This window comes from Neolamprologus multifasciatus, chromosome 22 (genome assembly GCF_963576455.1).
Source record: "Neolamprologus multifasciatus chromosome 22, fNeoMul1.2, whole genome shotgun sequence".
Taxonomy (NCBI): domain Eukaryota; kingdom Metazoa; phylum Chordata; class Actinopteri; order Cichliformes; family Cichlidae; genus Neolamprologus; species Neolamprologus multifasciatus.
In genome coordinates, this window is record NC_140459.1 from 25773206 (window position 1) to 25795610 (window position 22405).

Here is a 22405-nt window from a genome sequence, read left to right on the forward strand (position 1 = left end):
GACAAGTCCCTTTAGGTATTGCCACAGCTGATCATCCATCTACCTTGCATCCTCCTCTGTCACATCGAGCCCCTACATGTCCTCATTCACTACATCCATTCACCTTCTAGTTGGTCTTCCTCTTTTCCTCCCTCCTGGCAGCTTCATAGTCACCATTTTTTCACCTCTGCACACAAATCATCTCAACTTTGCCTGAAAACTGCTCAACCTGAGCTGCCCACCTGATATACTTGTTTCTAATCCTGGTCATTCCGAGTGAAAATCAAACCATCTTTAAATCTGTACCTCCAGCTCTTTCTATCTTGAAAGTCATAATGTAGATGAATGACAGTTTCAAGAAAAAAACCTGTCAGAACATTTTCAGTACACTTCTTTCTACAAGACTCTAAAATGCTGCTGAAGGCAATAATCATTTGCTCTCCAAAAGGCAGTCCCTCATTTGGTGTTTTGCTGATGGCAGTGGTTTAAATCTCACTTGTCAACACTGTCAAAATCTGATTACTGTGACAGCGCTATCATCCTCCAATGGATCACTCCAAAGTGGGTAGAAATCTTGCCTTATAGGACAAACTTCAGAACTACTGGCCTAATTTCCAGTGACCCTTGCCATCAAATGGCACAAGTGGACCAAAACCATACCACAAAAATGCTTCTCAAAAACTGAGGAACTCATTGTTTGGGTTAAGAGTTGTTGTTTCTGACTTAAGCTGACTTAAATCTGAAAAGTGAGACTGGATCAAATCATCAAGACCAAAAAGACAAGAAGCAGAATGCATTCATAAAGAATGATCATTTATTTGTATCTAATATTTCAAAAATATTTCAAAGAAGAAGCCGGTGATGTCTGCTAAGCAAACATTAATTAAAACAAACCCCAGAGGCAAAGTCAGAGGTCACCTGCAGAACGGCACTGCTGGAGCTGGAAGATGAGAATCAGCAGCTGACTTTGCCATCGGCTTTTCATCGGCGGCTTGAAACCAAGCTGTCCAGGTACAACACACTCTCACTTCATCACATCGCCACCCTGCTGCCACAAAGCAGCATGCTAGATATTGACAGAGAGAACAGCTACTTCCACATCATATTAATACACAATATAATATAACATATATAACCGCAGAGAGCAGACAGTGCTCTGGCAGCCTTTGGCAAGGTGTTAGTGCTTAAATATCTCACCACAAGTGAGTCAGAATTTAATCTGTTGCTTTTTAGCATAATAATGGAGAGCAAGGGCCAAGCTGAAATAAAGCTGCTTGGAAGCCAAAAATGCACTTAAAGGGAAGACTGAGGAAAAATATCCCCCTGAAATGTATGTTTAATATTGTGCTGATACAGCTCGCCCCCACAAACTTTGGAGGCTATGCTTTTTTTTTTTAAAAAAGAAAAAGTCATATTCAAAACTGCAGTAAGAGCTGGAATTATTATTTAATATTTTAAACATTTCCATAATAACTTATGTATAAACTCTTTTTATATTTTTAAACTTGGACACCTGGACCTGGACAAACCCTGACTCATACTGAGCTATCTCATGACCAGCTGTTCTCTCCTGTTTGACTAAATGGCCATTGTAGCTTCAGATTTCATTTCACTTTTTAATCTCAAATAATCATTTTCCATTGCCTGAAAATTTTCTTATTCAGAATTCAGATTTAATCGAAAATTGAAGTTTATTTTCATTACACTAGCTCATGACTTTGACTTTTAAATCTGATATTTCTAATATTTATCTTATCATTTCATCATCTGGAATTCCTAAAAATGAATTCTGCCTTTTATAATAAATATTTATATAAACATTATGACTTTATATTCTTTGTTTTCATCATGGCTTATCTCCTTATGTTTGCATTCTTTTATTGAGTTAAACGTGATTCTTGAAGAAACTGACTGCCTCCGCGCAATTAAAACCAAGCGCTTGGCTTCGTGTGGCTCTCCGACCGTGAGCTCCCCTTCCTCGCCACATGGAGGCGCCGCAGACCCGCATTCCTGCGTCCCGCTTGCTCACAGTGCACACAGAAAAAAAAAAAAGTAGCGGAGCCGTTACAGGAAAGGGGGGCTCTTTTGAACGCTTTAGCTTGAAATCAGATGCTCCCTGTGCGGGATGTGGAGGGATCAGTGCAGGCGGCGATGAATGGAGCTGAGCGCGCAACTTCTCTCCAGTCCTGCCGCTGTTGTTGCTCCTGCTGCTGGAGTTTCCTCTAGGATTTGCTTCTTGTGACGAGCTGGACTTTACTTCTTCTGCCAACATGTATTCAGCAGCATTGCTACTGATGCTGGCCATCAGGATCTACGCAGATAGCATGGAGGGACCAACAGGTAAAAGAAGAGAAAAGAGAAATACTTAGTTTGGGGATGGCGAGGCATAGTCCGAAGGCAAGAGTTACAGTCTTAAAGTTGACAGTGAGGTGTTAAAACCGCCATGTCCCTGCAATTTACAGATTTATGCTGAAGTCAAATTGTCTTCTGCTCCGACTGTGGTTCCCTAACTAAAAAAAAAAGTTGCCTCTGAGTGCGCGTTCAACTGTTTAAACGCGCTCCCGTCTCGCTTTCGGTGCTGTGAACTTTCTCCTTTGTGCAAACAGTGGCACGTTAATATTTCACTGGACATTAAACGTGACATTGCCTGCATCCTCACAGCATCATTTTATGACAGTGCTCAGTGTTGTGTGTGTATGTGTGTGTGTGTGAGGGGGGGGTTCAGATGATGTTCTCGGTTTTCAAGATCAGATATAAAAAGTCAAAAAGCTCGAAAAAAGAGGATTCAGCAGTGTCTGCCTGCGTTTGACGTTTACTGCTATTTTTCCAGTTGTTCAGGCTTCATTAGGTGTTTTTTTTCTAAACCAATGTCTCACAGAAGGTAAATCTCCTCTCAGTAATAAGTCATCCCTCATTGGATCTTATATTGCAGATGTTTAACTTTCTTGTGTGTTAATAGCTCTGATGGAACATCTTGCATGATTATGTTGCGGATGCATCGGGTGATTTGTTCACTTTGTAACACAGTCATCCCTCAGAGCTGTTTTGGAGTGTGTTGCCTGCTGCTACAAAGCAGCAACCGTGGAGATGAATTAGTAATGTCAGTGTTTGTGCTCGGAATAACCGCACTGACAGCTGGTCCAGATATTCTCTGTGTGGATCAGTTAAACTCTTGATAGACAGTTTTGAAGTATTCTCAGAGAGGAAAACACATTTTGAAGCTATATTACCTGAAAACCACAGAGCCCGTCTGAGCTGTGAGTTCAAATTCTTTTCATTTTGCCTGTGGCTAGTTTAACACTTAAATGGCTAGTAGTGAGTGAAGACTCCTAAAGGCCGTGGGACGTTATCTTTTAAAGGATTTTGTGGAATACGATTAGAAAGAGGAAAAAAAAAAAAAACAGCCCCCAGTCAGCCCCTTATCAAGTTTGTCTCATGTGAAAGTGCAAGTTGACTTTTCTCAAATGCTTTTCAGCTTGTGTGAATGTTGGCAGTGCGATATAAATACTTTGGTACGTAGGTATCAGTTACACGATCACCAGAGCCAGTTGCTGAACAGCCGTGCACCGAGCCACTCCCTGCTCTCTAGGATCGAGTGGATTCTGTGGGCAAGATTTATTGTAAAAAGCCACCTGTCTTCTGATCTCGCATGAAATAGCAGACAAAATGTTTCAAGACCACTGATTCACATTCGTTTTTATTCATATCACCAAGAATAGACACTGATTTCCATGGAGAAAGTCAAAGCTAGTTCTAATTGCATATGTCTTGGGTCATTGCGGTGGACCTAGGCCCTTTCTGTGACAGACTGAAGGCTGTTGTCACACAGTAGGAGTGAAAAAGTGTGTAAATTCACATTTAAATCATATTCTTCTAAGTGCATTTTCACCTGCTGCTTCTCTTTTAAGTATATCCGTCAAAGAACGCTGTCATTGCAAAACTGCAATGCAGTATAGATGAATTTGTGAATTTATGGTGTGACTTTGTCATAAAATTGGAAAAAATGAACGTGATTTTCTACAGCTCAAGACATTTTCTTCAAATGTCAGTTCACTTCCAAACCCCAAAGATGATTGGCCCCATATATCGAACAATATCAGTTATTTGCAGATCTATCGGCTTTAATAACAGTTGATACATGAAAAATGTAAAAAGTTATACGTTATGAGTAGTGGTTTGTCCACCAGAGGGCACTGAGCAGATTCTCTGTCGACAGCGTTCGTATTTGGAATGCCATCACCAAATGCGGATAAATCTTTTTTTTAAAAATCCAACATTTTGAATATCTATATTAGGGCTGGGCGATATGACCCAAAATTCATATCTCGATACTTTTTAGCTGGATGGCGATATAAGATATATATCTCGATTTTTTTTTTTAAAGCCATAAAGTAAGAACAAAAAGAGAGTTCTTAGTCAAAGCTGTGTCCCAGATGTCACACAGGCACTTTTATTAACATAGAGCATAGATGTACATAAAATTTACTCAAAAATAAATTATGAGCATTTATTAAATAATAATGCTCCATAAATAAAAGAAAACTATGTTGTTTTTGTGCATAACAAAAAGCTCACAATTGTGCAGTCAAAATGTAAACTAACAGACGCTGAGCATAATAACAAAGACAGATTTCACAGCTGCTCTGTTCCCAACTTCTACTGTGTGACTGACAGCATTGAGTTTGAAATCCTCTTCATAACCACGTCTCTTAGCAGGTGCCATTTATGGTCCTTAAACACAGTAGGATAATATTACGTTGAAGCACAGTACGTATCACTCCGCGAGGCTCCTCGGTAGCCGTAATGCTCCGACAATCCATCAACCGGTGCAGCACCGTAGCTTAGCAAAGTCTTACTAAAACATTTTTTGACAGATTGCTGAGCACTGTGTACCACATAAAATCGGTTCGCGGCCATCAAGCACAACCAGAATTCATACATAAGGCACACTGTCAACTTTTGAGAAAATGAAAGGATTTTAGGCTGTGCAGCGCCTCTGGGCTGCATGGCGTTAGCGTGGTTAGCTCGTTAGCGTGGTTAGCTAGCTAACACGTTGACGGCGTCCCGCCCCACGCACGGGGCGATGCGCAGTAACTCGTTAACGGAGATTTGCCGTGTCCATCTTGTCGCTTCCTGCAGGTGAAGCGATGGGGGAGGAGGGGGAGTTGTGCTCAGTGAAGGAGGGGCGAGGCCGAGTAATGTTGCGTAAAGACAAAAGTGGACGAAAGAGAGGCAAACTTGCGGCTCCACAAGTAACATAGACTATATCGATATAAAGGATATTGTCACATCTTATATCTCGTATAAAAATATATCGATATTTTTTAAAAACTCGATATATCGCCCAGCTCTAATCTATATATGGATGTATATCAGAAAGAGTACCTACTTCTTGCTTCTGTCCAGATTGTTTGCACATCCTTGATGTCCCTTGTTTAAGTCATTCTCATGCACTCTTAGACCTTCTGATTGGGTGCTGGAATTTTAAATCTTATCATTACTTGCCAACATTTTTTTCCATGTGTTTATAACCTCCTTAAAGCATTTTGCATCATCGTGGTCAAAGCATTTTGCACTACTGCATCATAACTTGAGATACTGCTCATGTTGTTTCAGTGCTAAAGACAGCTCACCACCCATGATATTCACCGATTAGTTATCTTTGGATCAGATAATCAAATGATTGTTGCAAATTTTGCTGCTTTTTTTCTATTGATACAAAAATCATGGTAGCAGTAACCTTAGCATGTTGAATAGCATCAGAAATAAAGACCTCTACATGTTGTTTAAAGTTGTCAACAATATTATTAGAAAACACTGCATACATTTTCATTGCAGTGCTGATGAGACGCATCTTTATGTATCCATGAAGCCAGATAACTGCACCAATTAGTTAAACTGCAGAAAAGTAATAAAGACATAAAGACCTGGATGAACTCTACTTTTCCAATTCTAGATTCACACTAAACTAAGGTTACTGTACTGCTGGCCTCCAGTAACACTGTGAAGAATTCAGTCATTTTTGTCCAAGATATGTCCTTCAATGTGCTCATTAAACAAATATGTTGGACTGTTTTCATTTATTCGTGCAATAAATCAAAAATTACCAACATCACGTGTCAGAGTGATGCTGAACAGTTAGAATGGGACTGGCTTGAGAGAACATTTTTTTCCTCCATATTAGCTTCTTCTCCTCATTGGCTTTAAAATCTACGGAGCCCCGCAGGTGACATGGGAGAAAAAAAATTAAGACAGACTTTTGCGAGATCTTGCAAAACAAACTCGGGATCTCGCAAAAGCGAGATCTCGCAAAAGTTGAATTCCAACAATGGCGGCAGCTACTTAGTTGTAATATTACTCTTTCTGGGTCACAGAATACACTTTTAAGATATTTTGAGGCGTGAATGTAGTTGTGTAAACTTCAGATACCTGCTCGGTTTACGAGACATCACATATTTGCAAAAGTGCTACGACGTTTTCGGAGATCTGACACCCACTAGCTCGAAGCTAACGGGAGGTCGAGACCTACTACAGCCGGGTGGAACACCGCTTTCCCGGCACATCGTGCCTCGACCTCCCGGTCGGCTTCGAGCTGGCGGCCTCCGAAGAATGCAGCTAAAACTTTTGCGAGATCCCGAGTTTGTTTTGCGAGATCTCGTAAAAACTTTTGCAAAAGTCCGTCTTAATTTTTTTTTTCTCCCATGTCCCCTGCAGGGCTCCGTGAAAATCTTTATCCTTAAGTAGAAAATCTTGAATAATCAGGCTCTGTCATAACTTAACAACCTCATAGTATCTAATCACCCTAAAAGAGGGCTTCAGAGTCAGACTGCAGGCTTACTTTTGGTTCCTAGAGTTTTCAAAGTAGAACAGGCGTGAGGGCCCTCTACTCTGGAAACAGCTCCAAGTTTATATTCAGGAGACAGACTCTGTCTCTGCTTTCAAGATGGGGCTTAAAACTTTCCTTTTGATAAAGCGTATGGTTACGGCTGGATCAGGTGACCCTGACGTTAGTTATGCTGCAATAGGCTTAGGCTGCTGGGGGACTTGCCATGATACACTGAGCATTCATTTTTCCCTCATCTCTTTTTGCTCTCTGTGTGTTTATACACCACTACTGCATTTAATCATTAGGAATTCTTAAATGCAGACTCTCTCTTCCACAGTTTGCCTTTTTTGTCCCGTCTTTCTTTGCTTCTCTTTCCCTTCATCCCCAACTAGTCGTGGCAGATGGCCGCCCCTCCCTGAGCTCGGTCCTGATAGAGGTTTCTTCCTCTTAAAAGGGAGTTGTTCCTCCAACTGTCACCAAGTGCTTGCTCATAGTGGGCCATGTGATTGTTGAATTTTCTTTCTAATATTGCAAGTATATTGAGGTAGAAAGCTGAATTGAACTGAATGAAATGCAAGCAGAAGTAAAGCGAACTTGGTAACATGCCTTTTCATTTTGAAATGTATTTTATGCTTAAGACTTGAGGGGAGTGAAAGACTGTGAATTAATTCCCCAGCTGGATTCAAGTTAAGAGCCGTTATAGTTTGGGGTCAGCAACTTAATCTCTCAGTGACAACAGTGACCTAAAGATTAGGTGTCTGCGTGACAGGCTGCCTATGAGTTGCTAAGACACTAATGCTTTAACGTTTGGAAATAGGACTGTAATGCATCATCACGGTTACCACTTGTGGGTACACATTGAGATTTACATATAAATCAGATTGCTTCTATTTATGCCCCCTTGATATTCGCAACTAGGCTTTGCAACCTACAGTAGATTCACATGAGGAAAAATTCTTCGAGAAAATCCTTTAAGGTGGAAGGAAAATGATTCGAGTTGTGTTTTACAGAGTTCGTTTGTCATTCATCTGACCAAGCTGTCACTGCAAACTTTTGTCAATTGTAGTTATGTGATGCTAAGAACACTTTTGGTTGGTACTTAAGGTTCCCCACACAGCTCTTGGAATAAATCATCAAAGACTGAGCCTGGCAGTTTGTTGTCGGATTTGCAGGTACTGAAGTTTTAACATATCCCTTTTGCTGCCTTTTGAGGCTGCCAAGAAGTTGTGTCATGCAGCTTTAATGTTGATCGGAGCAAAAACACAAGAAGGTGCAGTGGCAGCCCCACTTTCTAATTCTGCCGAGTGTAGCTGTGTTTGCACCTCAGCTCCAAAGTCTGGCCTAGAGAACGTGTGATCGCTGAGGTGACACCTGGCGTGTTGTTTAAAGGTGCCCGGCCCCCTGTTAGCGGGGGCTCTGAGGAGTAAAAGCAAGAATGTAATTTAATCTTGAAACGAAACCACGTGAGTGAGCTCCGACACTGAGCAGCGCTGACATGCGGCTCCAAGGATTCTGATATTGGAGGAAGTAAGCTGGAAAAGATCGCAACGAAAGTGAGCGCTGACACGAGAAGGTGCGCTTTCATGGTCTGTTGGGAGGATGTAAAGAGGGGAGTTCTTGGTGTGTAGTGGCGTGGATCCAGCTCAGTGCTAAAATAGTCCAACACACACACACACAGCTCTCCTGGGGCAAATGTGAGGGCTGTAAATAGAGAAAATGGCGTGTGTGTTCACACAAAAAGCAAAAATGAGATGTGTTTTTTTACTGGGGGAAATAACAAAAGATTTTTTAATATAAAAATTGTGAATTCCATAATAGCTGCACGTTTTTAAAGAAAATGAGTACAGCATAATTGCAGCTTGCAATAATGAGATGACAAAAGAGCAAGTGCTGTTTCAAACTGAAGAAGAAAAACCCAATGAATGTAGGGTATAGATTTAGTATAACCTATCCGCATATTCTACTGGACATTTAGAAGCCTTGAAAGAGCAAAAATTTCAGTTATGACCGTTTGATAGTTTGGCTTTAATTATGTGTTTGGCTGAATAAAATGGATACAATGGCAAAAAAGATCAATTTGAAATGATAAAGCACAGCCAATGTTTCACTCTTAACCTTTCTGATGAGCACTATAGCATTAACTGGGATAAATATTACAGAACACACGAGGGCTTCTTTTCCCTTCAAATGGATAGGTCAAGCATCAAATGTGTAGACATATTCAGACAGTCAGTAGCAGGCTGGCAGGCAAATGAGTGCTAGCTAAGGAGCCCTGAATGAGGTGGAAGTCAGTGCAATCCTCCACTTTGATGGCTTTTGAGAAATTTTAATTGCCTTGGCTGTTAGTTGTCACTCATTCTGTTCGTCTCTCAGACTTTCATTGGCAGCGTGGCAAAAGCAAACTTGTAAAGGTGTTTCACCAAATTAAAATTTTAGTTTTAATCATCACAGTGTGAAGACTTCATGGGCTTTTTGGAAGTTCTCAGACCTGCGAATGGCAGACAGAGTTCACAAACTTCAGTGGTTTTTTATACATATATAACTGCAGCATGATTACTTCAGTTTATCTCCAAATGATTTCCTCTTATCATGAAGGGAGAAGTCAGGCCTGCCGCTGTGGTACTGAAGGCAATTTTCTCTATGGAATTGGAGTTGATGAAATGCAGTTTCGCCGTCAACAAACTTCATTGTGCCCGTCTCGGTTGAACGCCGGGTTCTTGTGCTCCATCTATCTTTCAGTATGATGTATCTTCAGTAGTCATCAGTTGTATACAGTATTTTAGTCTTTTGCCACTTTGCTTTCTGTTTTAACACCGGACTACTCTTGGTGAATGTTTGAGCTGTTAACATATTAACTAAGTTGGATAAAGCATTCACATCACCCTCCAATTCATTAGAATTGCTATTAGTTGGCAGAATTGACTCACTATGCAGATGAATCTAAATCCAACTAGGGCTGGGCCATATCATACCGTTCATGGTAATACCGGTATAATGTTGGGCAACGATAAGAAAATGAAATATCGCGATAGAATATGGGTAAAACGCGCATGCGCAGTGCCTTTGTTTTCATACGCACATGGCGGAAAAAGCATGGCGGCCACGGAGAATGAGGAGGGCGAAAGCGGATCGTCGAAGGAAACAGATGAACCAGAATTGGTTTGTAAAAATGCTGCAACTTCAGTGGTGTGGAACTGGTTTAGCTTTCGTCCGTCAGATACACAACAAAGCACTATTTTTGGTAGAGCATGCTAGTGGGCCGTCGTTATTACCGTGTTGTTTGGAAAATACGGCACACTTAAAATCAATCCTTTAATTTTTCTGAAAATTGACAGTGCCGCTTATAATCCTGTGTGCCTTATGTATGAATTCTGGTTGTGTTTACTGACCTCGAAATGATTTTATATTGTACACGACGCTCGAAAATCTGTCAAATGTTTTAGTACGACTAAGCTACGAACCCGCACCGCTTGATGGATTGTCGGAGCATTGCGGCTATCGTAGGCAGGAGTCTCGCGAGTGATACGTACCGCGCTTCAACATAATATTACCGTATTGTGTGTGTATAACCTCTTTTTATGTTTTGTGGATATTATACATGGTTATGCTGAGGATATGTCGGCCAATTTCCACTGGAAATGCCTTTTGGTTAAACTATCAGCAAGGGATTTGCATTTGCACTGTTAACTTTTTATAAAACTTTTATATAACTTTTATATAACTTTAATGCACATAAAAAACAGCTGCTTGTTTAAGTGAAAATACATTGATCTTTTGTTTTTTTTTAAGTTGTGGAGTTGTAAAGCATTTTGTCTAGAGTCAATTATATCGTCAGTTATATCGTTATCGCAAATTTTCAAATGTATATCGTGATAAATATTTTTGGTCATATCGCCCTGCTCTACATCCAATGTTCATTCCCATGCAATGAATTTAGCATTGTTAAAACAAATTTCATATTTCCCAGCCCTGTTGTTTAGCAATTTTTTAAATAACAAGTTTTTTCTACTGTCCTAAATTTTGTTGTTGTTTTTTTAAATTAAAAAAAATGTTTTCATTCTCTAGCAAAAATACATGGAAAATGGATTTACCTTTCAAGTTTGTGGGAAAATGTCCACCTGCTCCCTTTCTCTGTACACACAGTAAAAACTTTCCTGCTATACTTTTGGTCTCAGTTGCTGCTTTCTGGTCTTTTTGGAAATGATGGTCATCATTAGACTCAGAGAGAAGGATTATCCAGGGGTAGTGCATTGGCTATGTAGCTATCAATCACAAGTCAAGCTTGACAATCAGTGAGGGGTGTCCATACTATGTCATAGTCAGTCCCCTGTACTCATCATGTCCACTTTTAGGACACCCAGATTGCAATGGTGAAAATGCTAGTTTAAGCTTTCATAATAGAACTTCACAATCATGTGACATCACGCTGGCAATAGTTGCCTTTTTATACTGTCTGTGGTTTGAACCCAAAACTATTTTAATTCGTTTTGGTGCTTAAACCAAACCAAAGCGTTAAAAACAAAACACAATGACTGAATACGAAGTGTAAAAAATAATGTGTAATCACGGGGTTGCGTAACACTTTTCATAAACATGATTGACATAAGTATGTCACTGCCCACAGTTCAAGATGAGTTATTTTACAAAGAGGTAATTATTTATAAAGCAAAAGAGAAATTAAAGAAGATGAAAGTAAAGCCAACTAAAACATAAATGTTAGAGAATGTAAAAATATCAAAGTTAAATCAATGATGTCCAGAATGGAAAAGTTTGTAACTCGTGTTAATGAGCGCAGACTCATGGTAAATAAATACACAATACAGGGTCAGGTTTCATTTACCTTTATGTTAGGTTGTTGACAGATAGGTGATCTCCATTTACACATACCTTATTTTACAGTGATCATCTCACACATACCTTATTTTGCATTACATATGAATAGCCTCAAAATTATATTAAAATATTTCAAGAAATTTGAAATAATTGTATTTATGACAATATTGAAAAATAAGGGGATGACATTTGATCAATGATTGCACCTTGTAGGCAGCAGCATGTATTTATTAGTGCAAGCAAAATGAAGTCTCTTTTCATTCCTTCTTTTCCAATCAACTACTGTCAGTGGTGACAGACTACCTAATTCATAAGTGTGAATCTATTGCATCAAAGTGCCAGCAGCAGCAGCAGCAGCAGCAGCAGCAGCAGCACTATAGTGCAATAGTAGTGACTCCGCAATACATCCAGTGACACTGCATAAATCAGATGCAAGCACTAAGGTATCCTAGAAATCTTAAGTAAAAGTAAAATAGAATTGCTTTGAAAGTTTAAAAACAACAACAACAACAACAATAATAATAATAATAATAATGATAATATTAGCAGCTCGGTGGCACTGTGGTTAGCACTGTTCCCGAACAGCAAGAAGGTCCTAAGTTCAATTCCACCATCAGGTCGGGATCTTTCTGTGTGGAGTTTGCATGTTCTCCCCGTGTTTGCGTGGGTTCCCTCCGGGTACTCAGGCTTCCCCCCACCGTCCAAAGACATGCAGTTTGTGGGGATAGGTTAACTGATTAATCCAAATTGTCCATAGGTCTGAATGTGTGAGTGAATGTGAGCGCAAATGGTTGTCTGTCTCTGTATGTTAGCCCTGCGACAGACCTGTCCAGGGTGCCTCTTGCCCTATGACAGGCTCCAGCATCCCCCGCGACCCTGAAAAGAGTGAATGGATGGATAATAATAATAGTCTGGGGTTGTCTTGTTGTTGTGTGTGCTAAGTCCTAGTGTAAGTCCTATATCTGTGTTGTGGACATGTGATGTGGCAGAGCTGCAATTGACATTTAATTTACTATAGCCAGAAAATTCTGATTTTTTTGGAACTGAGATGTTTATTTACCCTTATAACAAAATCCACATTTTTTTTGCTATATCATGTTGTGTATGATATATTTTTATTATATATTTATTATATATTTTTTGTATCACATTTGATACATTGGGAACTTTTTGTTAACAACAGTGTCAATTATAGACAAAATATAGAGTTTTGTCCATAACATTTTGCAATTATGGCAAGCATTGATCATGTTGATGAGATAGAGGTCTTAGAAACTCATGCATCAAACATGATACAAAGGGAATTATAGGGTTAAGTAGGCTTTAGTTTTTACTGAAAATGCACACTTGAAATTCTTAATGCTAATCTCCAAAAAATGAGCATAAAAATGCTAGAATTATGTTTGCCTTTATTTATTACAGAGAACTACCAGTGCAGTCTCATACCAACCTAGCTTTTTAAAAAAAATATAATCAGGCAGGGTTGTTTTATGTCAATGTAATGGGCAACTGCTTTTGCTAGTAATGAATCTGTACAGTAACCTGGTAGATTTTCAAACACACTTTTAAGTACATTTCACAACACAGGGCATTGTTTTTGTTAAATATGGTTCATTGGTGGTATGTAGACTATGGAAATATTTTTGTCTGTTGCAGAAACCCTTAAGACAACAACCTACAATAAGCTGGCTCATGCCGGTAACTCCAGCACATTATTATTGAAGCTGATACTGCTACCAGCCGGCCTTGGACTGGATCTGTGAGGCGTCATTGTGGAGAGATACGAGGCTAACTTCGACTCTCCAGGTGTTACAATTGTGTTGACTTTTTTCCCCATCTACAACAAATCATTATTGAGCAGATGGAGGAATGCCAGCAGGCACCATGCTGTCTGTCAAGCTGATCTCTAAACATGTTTAGACGCTAAAGTTAATTTGCTTACTTTTCTACGTCAGTAATGAATGCCTGCATTGGAGTTCACTTTAGATGACTTCAAAGGAAGCTGCTGGGTTTCTGATTGCCTTTGCTCAGTTTTTCCTCAGTGACTCATTTTACTGCATACACAGTTCTGCCTTTTATTTCGACATCTATATAATGATGCGCTAGATGAAATGTTTTGTGAAATCAGTAAAACGTTGAAGATAATAAATCCGCATAGCATGAACACCGCATCTGTGGGTGGAATTTTGATATTGGAGGCTGTTGTGTGTCACAGGTATGTAAAGTGATGTTAATTGTACAATTATAGAGTCTCAGGAGACGGAACTGTTGCCTGGGGCAACAAAAGCCAAGAAGCGTAAAGCATCCAGACTTTCTTACCTTCAGATGATAGACGTCTGTTTGTTTCTTTGCCAAATTTTGGGAAGTTCCGAGCACTGAGGATAAATTCTCTGCACTCCTCCAACCCCTCTTTTCTCCTGAGAGGCTGAGAGCTCGTTGTTTGCCACAGATCATGTCTCAAATTGTCCACTAAGCATTGAGCGTGTGGCACTGATGGTTTGAAAGCAGTTGCAGAGGCAGCTTACCAGATCACGGTGCAGCAATTGCACTGACAACACTGTCTCTGAAAACTTGACTACATTTTATGTCAGCAAAAGTGTCTCTTAATTCCTCAAACAGCCTTCAGAAAGGAAATATCACACCAGGCAGCGACACTTACCCCGTCAAAAGTGACGGAGTGAGCCTCGAACACTTGAAACCTTTTAAACACTGTTGGGTATCCCTTGATGGTGAGGCTTTTTTATATTATTGCTTTTGTGATACGAAATGGAATTGGGCCATGCAAGTTAAGTATAATCAAAAAGTTTGCAGACACACTGCTTGATATTGAATGAAGTTGAAGTTCTTGCTCATCACTGGGCTGCCCTGAGCCACAGCCAGCCCAGTGATGGGTGGGTGCCAATTTTCAGGTTATTATTTTGACATCTTTCCAGTACTAGAGAACTTTTTCGGTTAAGTAAAAGAAGATCCTGTAACTCGCTGTAGTAACAAATTGTAATGTTATTTATTTTGTTCTGAAAATGAAATTATAGCATTGAAGAAAAGTTCAGTTTTGTTTTTAAACGAGAAAAAACTCAGAAAACATCCGTATCGTCAGGTCACACTTAAATAATTGTAAATTGGAATCACCCAAGAATCTTGCAATTGGTGGAGCTCTAAAAAAAAAATCTAAATTATAAAAGGTACAGATGATGATTGACTCAATAAAAAATGCAAAAAATTAACTCTATAATTATTATTTTTTTATAGGCCAGTTATAATATATCTTGTCTGTTGAATGAACTTCAGAGAACATTCTGTAAAGTAAAAAATGTACATATTACGATATTATAGAGGTGAGCATAGGTTTTAAAGCACATCAATCTACTCAGCAGACCTGGATGGAAATTATAAACAAGAGCACAGTTGTTTTGTTTTTTTTAAATTTCAGCTTTAAACTTTGATATTCGTCCCAGAATTCCAAGCAATACCCAGCCCTAAAAAGAGGAAGTAAAAAACAAATTTGAGGGAAAGTGGGTATAGCAGAAAAGTAAATTAGAGCACTTCGTCAAAATTTCAACCCTAGAATGCTCTCACCATCACAGATTGATGGTGATAACATTGTGGAGTATTTGAGGGAGGATTTCTTTTCCTTTCAAGGATAATTTACCCCCTGGTTCTGGAAGCATTTGCTCTCAGCACACAGACGGGGCCAACTTGTTAGGAATGGCAGTTGAGACTGATGATGCAGTTGTTGCTACGACTGGGCACATGTATTAGGGATGAGGTGCACACAGAGAAGAGATATGCAGGAGCATGACTGTTCTGCAGTGATGGCTGCCTGTCCGTTTAGTCCAGTCCTGCTCTCCGTCAGATTTGGCTGCTGCTGCCATTACCTCCCAGATTTGTCACCGCTGCTGACAGCCAGCCATGAATAATCTTTATGAATATTCCTCTGTCACTTGTTCTGCCTAGCTGACAGTGTGTTTACTCTCTGCGGCTGAACCAATTGTCCAAGCTATTCCCCGGCCATGAAACCTCTGGTTGGAACTGTCAAGTCTGATGACAGGTCGATGCCAGCGGTGGTGCTGGCAGCAGAGTGGAAACTGTCGCTCGGTTACCGCTGCAGCGCGAGATGACCGAACAGCAGATTCAGCAGACGGGGTCAGAGTTCGGCTGCGGGATGATTTTGCGTCGGTGCTATCAGCAAATGTCACTTTAGATTGAAATGACATCTGAGGGCAAACTGCAGGAATGGCATTCCTCATGCTTCCTTTCCTTTCTGAAGCTTCTGGAGAAAAATAACCACATGATGCCAAAAGCTATTTCTTTTCAGCTCGGCTACCTTCTCCTCCAGCTCCTTATCTCCCAGAGTTTTCCCTCTCGGGCTCACATGTTTAGTCCTCCGTGTCGTTAATGTAGTAAACCACATCGCTGATAAACTCAAGTTAGATTAACTGCCAAACCACAAACTCACTTCTTCTTATATCTTACCCCTCACTTTTTGTAAGATAGCAAAAAGAAAAAAGAAAAAAGAAAATCACCGATATGGAGCAAGGTCCCAAGGTAGCTGTAGATATTACACTTTAAAAAGTAGGCATTTAAAGTTATCAAACTGGTGGGCCTCCCAGTGTCCCTGTGGCACATGAGAGATATTAAAAGTTGAAAGGAAACTTGTAAGGAAAAAAAAGTCAAATTATTAAATAAATAATAGAACATGCCCCTCACTGAAGCAAACAAGGGCATTGTGGCAATGCCTGCTCACCCCTGTCAGGGTTCCTGTGCACAGCATGGGAGGTTATGCAGTATGAGCAGCAGCACCTGTGCACCTGCTATCACTGCGGGACGTCTTGGTCACCAGCTTCTTATTTCCTTCTCTGTCAGTAAAGCTTTAGCGTTGCCACGTTGTGTCTCGGTGTTGCTGTTTTCCATGCATCTTTCCTCCTGTTGCACATGAAGCGCGAGACCCTCAAAGTGCAGGTCAAGGTAATACTTTACCATTCAAATCCAGGTACGCCTCACATGCTTCATAAAACCAGACTTTTCTGCACAGCTCCTATATGGCTGCTAGTTTGTATGTCATGTTATGAGACCCGAGTCTCAAAGTGTCTAAATCTCTACGTGGGAAGCATTCATGGCTGCAATATGAATTTCAAGCCGCCTGTTGCGTGTGCGGTCAAGTAATATATGACTCGCAGTGTGCGTGGCAGAGAAAACAGTCAGTTTATAATGTTTTTGAAATGAAATTGTGGATCATGAACTGGCCAAGATGCTTGATGCATATTTCAGTGGTACTTTCAAAAGTAGTAGTTCAGTCTGAGTTTTCAGCGTGATGTGTGACAAAGCTGAATTTTCCTGGATAAACAAGTTTCAAAGAGAAAGGAATAAACACTTCCAGTGTAGGCGCTCCCACTGATAATCAGCCCTGTGAACCTGGCAGTATTAATGCATCTTGGCCTTCTCGTCTCCCAATCCATCTGTCCTACTTCTAACTCCATGATAAATAACTTGGCATGCATATTTCTTTAAAAATTCTGGGTCTTTTGTTTCTATTGTCCCTCTGACACTTTGGGACACCTTGGCAATGATTCAGGCAACAGCCATAGTTTGGCAGTTATAAGAAGTAATTGCACTTGGGCCAGCATCTGCTGCGTGTGCCTTTCAAATGGCGTATGCATCACGCAAGTACAGTGGGCTGCAGCCCCCCGTGGCCTCCGAACTCAGAGAGATAAACATAAAGGATTACATTCATGCACTGCATGGAAATGAGCAAGCTAAAGCATCTTTACATTCACAGAAGAACGTGTTACTAAAGCCAAGGATGATTGGAGGCATATACCTCTAAAATCCTCATTCTGTTTTATGAGGATGTTTCGCCGCCAGCACACAGAGTGCAGTGTTGTGGGTTTTATAAGCTTGCCGTTCCAGGAGGCCCCGAATCATCGATTCAGTAAGCAAGGCCGTCAAGTGTTGGTACTGCATCTCAGGTGGAGATGGTGGAAAATGAGCCAGACAGTGAAGTGAAGGAAGTGGGAGAGGACAGGAGCGTGTGGCGTACAGGAAGGGGGTATTGATTACACTGGTAGAAGCTGTATGGGGGAAAACAGCATGGAAATCAGCTGGTGGTTGGATTCCTGTCTGTGTCAAAACTTTTGCGTATTAGCTTTCATCTTCCTACCACCTGATCTAACAGAGCAGCACCTAGAAGAGGCATCTCAGCAACTAAACATGTGTGTCCCCTTACCCTCCTCTGGCCTACACCCCTAATCTGAGCATCAGTAGACTCTGAGCAGATGGCTCTGTAGCTGGGGTCACTGAGCCCATACACAATAATAATAGGGCATTTGAGGATGATAGCGCTGGCCCAGACACTAGAGGGATAATTCAGGGATGACCCGAGTAGACATTAAAACCAGATCTACTTTGTTTGCCCTTGCATAAGGCAACAGTTGACATATGTTGTTTGTGAGTTGCTTTAAACACAGCATCCTGTATGCTGACCTAGAAAAGTGATGAGAATAGCAGAACGCTTGCCTTCAAAAAGCTTCACTGGGTGATTTTTTTTCTGTTTCATGTGGAAGTTCTGTGCTAGTGTTAATGTATTATGAAACTAAAGAAGGAGCACTGCCAAGAGTGGAGCACCGGCTCTGTGTAGGAAATAGGTTACTCGTAAAGTTTAGCTGATATGGGTCTTTTGAAGATGACTCGTTCATTTAGGACAGATTGTTACTGGTCTATTCAGCTTCAATTCCAAATCCTAAGTTCAGCCTTGAGTAAATCCCTTTAAGGTAAACACATTTTTTCTTAATTTAGAGAACAAAGAAAAGGTTAACCACAGTTAATTCTTTAAGGTGAGAAGCTAATATGTTGCTCAAACTGATGATTTATGTCAAAAAGGTCCTTTTTCCAAAATGAAACTCACTGATATAGAAACTGGCCATGTTTTTTCTTAAAAGCTGTACGGTAAGTTACCCTAAGTTACGTTCTGTGTAGTTCAAGATTGTAATGTTTGTGCAGTGACAGAGCTAGTGAATAAAGCTTGGTGCTTTACTGTTGTATCAAGCCGTGTTATACATGGAATGCAAAAGCTTTACTTTAGCCTTGAAGCAGCAGATTAGTAGATTGTTCAGATACAGCTACCAGAAAAAAATTATGTTTTCAATTTAAAAAAAAAAAAGTTTTTACATTTCTTTACATACCATGTTCCCTGGTCTCTACTATTTTAACTTGTTGCTGAAGTGCAGGGAAGAGCTATAGAGACCCCCGTGTGGTTAGCTGAGTGGAGGGACACTTAAGTAGAACAATGTGTGACATGTTCATTGTTCATTGTCATTCCTAAGAGATGATTTGGACATAATTTGCTCCTGCTTGAGTCTGTACCACGCCCACTGGGCTCTACAGCAAGCCCCAGACATCTCTAATTATATGCACACAAAAGTAGGCTATGCATTGTTTTCATATTTTCACCCCCCCCTCCCCAAACTCTGTCACCCACTTTCGGCGAGGACACTAGATTGTTAATCAAAGCTGCCAATCATAGTGACAGAAGGTGAGAACTGGGGAGGAAGAGGAAATGGAGAGTCCCTCACTTTTCCTGAGATTGTTTTATAGCGCTGACTGCTTTCAGAGGTCGTGGTCAAGGATGGTAACAGTTGACTTAAAAAGGGATTGTGTATGAAGGCACGAGTGTGCTTTGGGAGGGTGGAACAATTAACCGAGGGTGCGGATCAGGGCTCCTGTCAGAAGTGACGTCTCATTTTTAGCCCGTTTAAAGAGAAAGGCATACATTTTGGCTGATGAGCTCTGTTTACTTTGACACAGGTACAAGTCTCCTTTTGCCTCTATGTCCTTGCCTGGCAGCTGTCTTTGACCCACATGTGTCGTCTGTGTTTAATTAAAAATCCGCTGGAGAGGGATTACAGTACAAGGCAGGGTGAATCTGTGAAGGCGAAGAAATTAGAGCCTTAAGTCGAGTCACTAATAGAAGGTTTAGTGCGGCTGGTTGGCTGGGCACAGAATTGATGATGTTGGGTTTGGTTTGGGTTAGTATTGCAGACATCCTTTCCTGTGTGACTGAAGCCTAACAGGTTTGTGCTTTACATGGGTAGACCAGCATGCAAATCCTTACTTAAGTCCCCTGTCTAATTCTGTTGATTTGTTTGTATTCAACTAGGTTAGAGGCATGTTTGAATAGCTCACCTACTGGACTGCTTAATGTAGCACAGATGTGAGAATGGCCTGCAACAATACTGCCCTCTCAGGAACAAATGAGGATAGACATGCTTAAAATGTGTCCTTTCGACATGTCACACAATAAAAAATTTCTCACTTTTCACTTTTTAGGCGTTGGCCTAAATACAAAGTCTATTACTACTCCTGCTACATATGTGCACTGTGATCATTACTACTATTGACAAGCAGAAGGAATACGTGCTTTTAGTAATAGTTATTGCAACGCTGCTGCTGCTGCTGCTAATGACTTAATTGCACTAATTTGCTTTATTACTGCTGACACAAAGCATTAACACCATTGCTACTGCTCCAACAAATATATGTTACCTAATGCTACTACTGCTCAGCAGTAAAGCTACTTTCAATGCTGCCAAATAGTCTAGGAACTCAGCTTTAACTAATGTTTCAGCTATTGCTTACAACTAATCTGTCAAGATCAGTGTAAAAACAGGAAGAAATTCCCATCACAGCTTTGCTGAACCAAAGCTGGCATCAACTAAACGTGCAAAATCCAGCAGTTTATACAACATTTAGTTTTTAGTTTTATATGAAAGGCATAAAATAAAATTTTAAAATTCTTTTATTCACTTATAAAGTCTTAAATAACACTGCCCCTAGCTATTTAACAGAACTTCTTCATTTGTATAATCCTATAAAAGCTCTATAAAAGATCTTCTAACCAGATGCTCTTAATGCAACCTAAGTCTAGGTTGAAAACCAGAGGCGACCGTGCCTTTGCTATTGTGGCTCCTAGACTGTGGAACAACCTCCCTATTGCCATTCGCTCTTCTCAGACTGTTCAGTCTTTTAAATCTCGTTTAAAGACCCATCTTTTTACTCTGGCTTTGATGTAAGATAGTTTGATTATCATTTGGTTGGTTTCTATGTTTGTCTCGTCTTGCGTTGTATTTGTCTTATTTGATTTTTTTTTTTACACCTGAGAATTTCAGTATAGCCCGTGATCCTGACACCTACATAAACAATTCTGCTGTGTTTGGGTAGAAGGACGGGAAAACTAAAGTGTGATATTGTTGAGTGGTCTGGGGAAAATATTCTGTTTCTGAATGTAAGTAAGACTAAAGGGATGGTCATGGACTTCAGAATAACATGGCCCGTGTCTATCTTGGAATAGTACAGACAGCCGGGTCCCCACATTGACAGGAGGCTGAACAGGAAGACGACACACAGGCTGTATCTAAGAAAGGGATAAGCAGGCTTTGTTTTCAAAGGAAGTCGAGAGGACGTTGTGTGCAGTCAGTCTGTTGGGGCAAATGCAGTGTGCTTTGCGGTGGTCTGCTCTGTGCGTAGCATTGGGTTCAGCTCCTCAACTTGTAGTGGGTCAGGTGAGCACTTTCTCTAACAGATTGATTCTGCTTTGTTCCCTTAAGGACAAATCCAGAAAATCTTCCCTGCCACTTCCACTAACTCTTTATGACACTTTTATCATTATTTCAGCTTCAGAAACTAAGAGTAATTCAAAAGAAGAATCAAAAAAATAATATTTACAATTTCTTATTTATGAAAAAGTAAAAAAAAAGGTTCAGGTTGGTATAACTATGCTAAGGCTGCTGACAGTGCTACTCATGTTTTAATCAGTAATCACTCAACAACAGGGGGACTTTTGTGTTATTAAGTCTTCAGTTAATTTAAAACAATGTTTCATATTTTTGCCATAAACAGAGTAAGATGGAAAATTTGGGTGCCTGTGATTGAAATTCCTGTTAGTGAAGTGATCAGAATAAAAGAAGGGAAAGAAAAGCTCTGACACCAGGATTCATTGTGGCAAATAAGTCTGTTTTAATCCAGTGGACCAAGGAATATGAGCATGTCTCACTGCTGGCCATGATATTTAGTGTGGAAATAAAGGAGCGGGGGAAGATGAGTCATTTTAATTAGCTGTGCCACCCTGCCATCATCACAGGCTGAACACATTTTGATAGAAAATATATAATTGTTTTTAATAATGTCTGTGTGAGCAGGAACAAACAGGGAACTGATCGAGGAATTCCAATATGCTAGAAATGACCAGGAAGTGGATTAACAGGTAAACTGGGAGCAGGAGAACACAAAGTTCAAACAGTTATGTGGGACAATGAACAAGGGGAGGCCAAGACAATATACACACTGACATTATAACATGGAGGGAGAAAACAGATGGGATGGCTGGAGACAACAGACATAATGAGACAGGGAAGTAAACTCGACACAAAACACAGAGAACAACCATTACCAAATAAAACAGGAACGGCAGAAACAAGGATTAACTTGACACAGGGAAACCTGGAAAGACAAGTCAATACAGAAACTGAATGGAAACACAAAAAAGGAAAATAAACCAAACTAAAGGGGATAGGAGTAGTAAAACCACCATAAAGAACCTTTATAAAATAAACAAGACTTGTAAACGCATGAGGACAAGACCTAACCAGGAAACTAAATACTGGCTAATCATAGGGCTGGGCGATATGGCCTAAAATTCATATCGCGATATAATTTGAAGCATGTGCAGTAACGATATATATCACGATATATTCTTTTCTTCTGTATAACGTATTT

The 22405-nt window shown here is 40.3% G+C and overlaps 1 protein-coding gene across 7 annotated transcripts in view; it reads left to right on the plus strand.

The window, feature by feature from the left end:
* The first annotated feature begins 2009 nt into the window (after positions 1-2009).
* The window catches only part of LOC146493618 (receptor-type tyrosine-protein phosphatase U-like), a 260603-nt gene continuing 240207 nt past the window's right edge, over positions 2010-22405 (plus strand). For 6 of the 7 annotated variants that reach the window (XM_085147845.1, XM_085147843.1, XM_085147847.1 and 3 more), the window contains exon 1: positions 2011-2319. In XM_085147845.1, coding sequence (XP_085003971.1) covers positions 2250-2319 — 70 coding nt within the window. In that variant the 5' untranslated portion in view covers positions 2011-2249. Of the gene's footprint in view, positions 2320-22405 lie in introns of all 7 variants that reach the window. The other variant, XM_085147848.1, reaches the window with a different exon arrangement.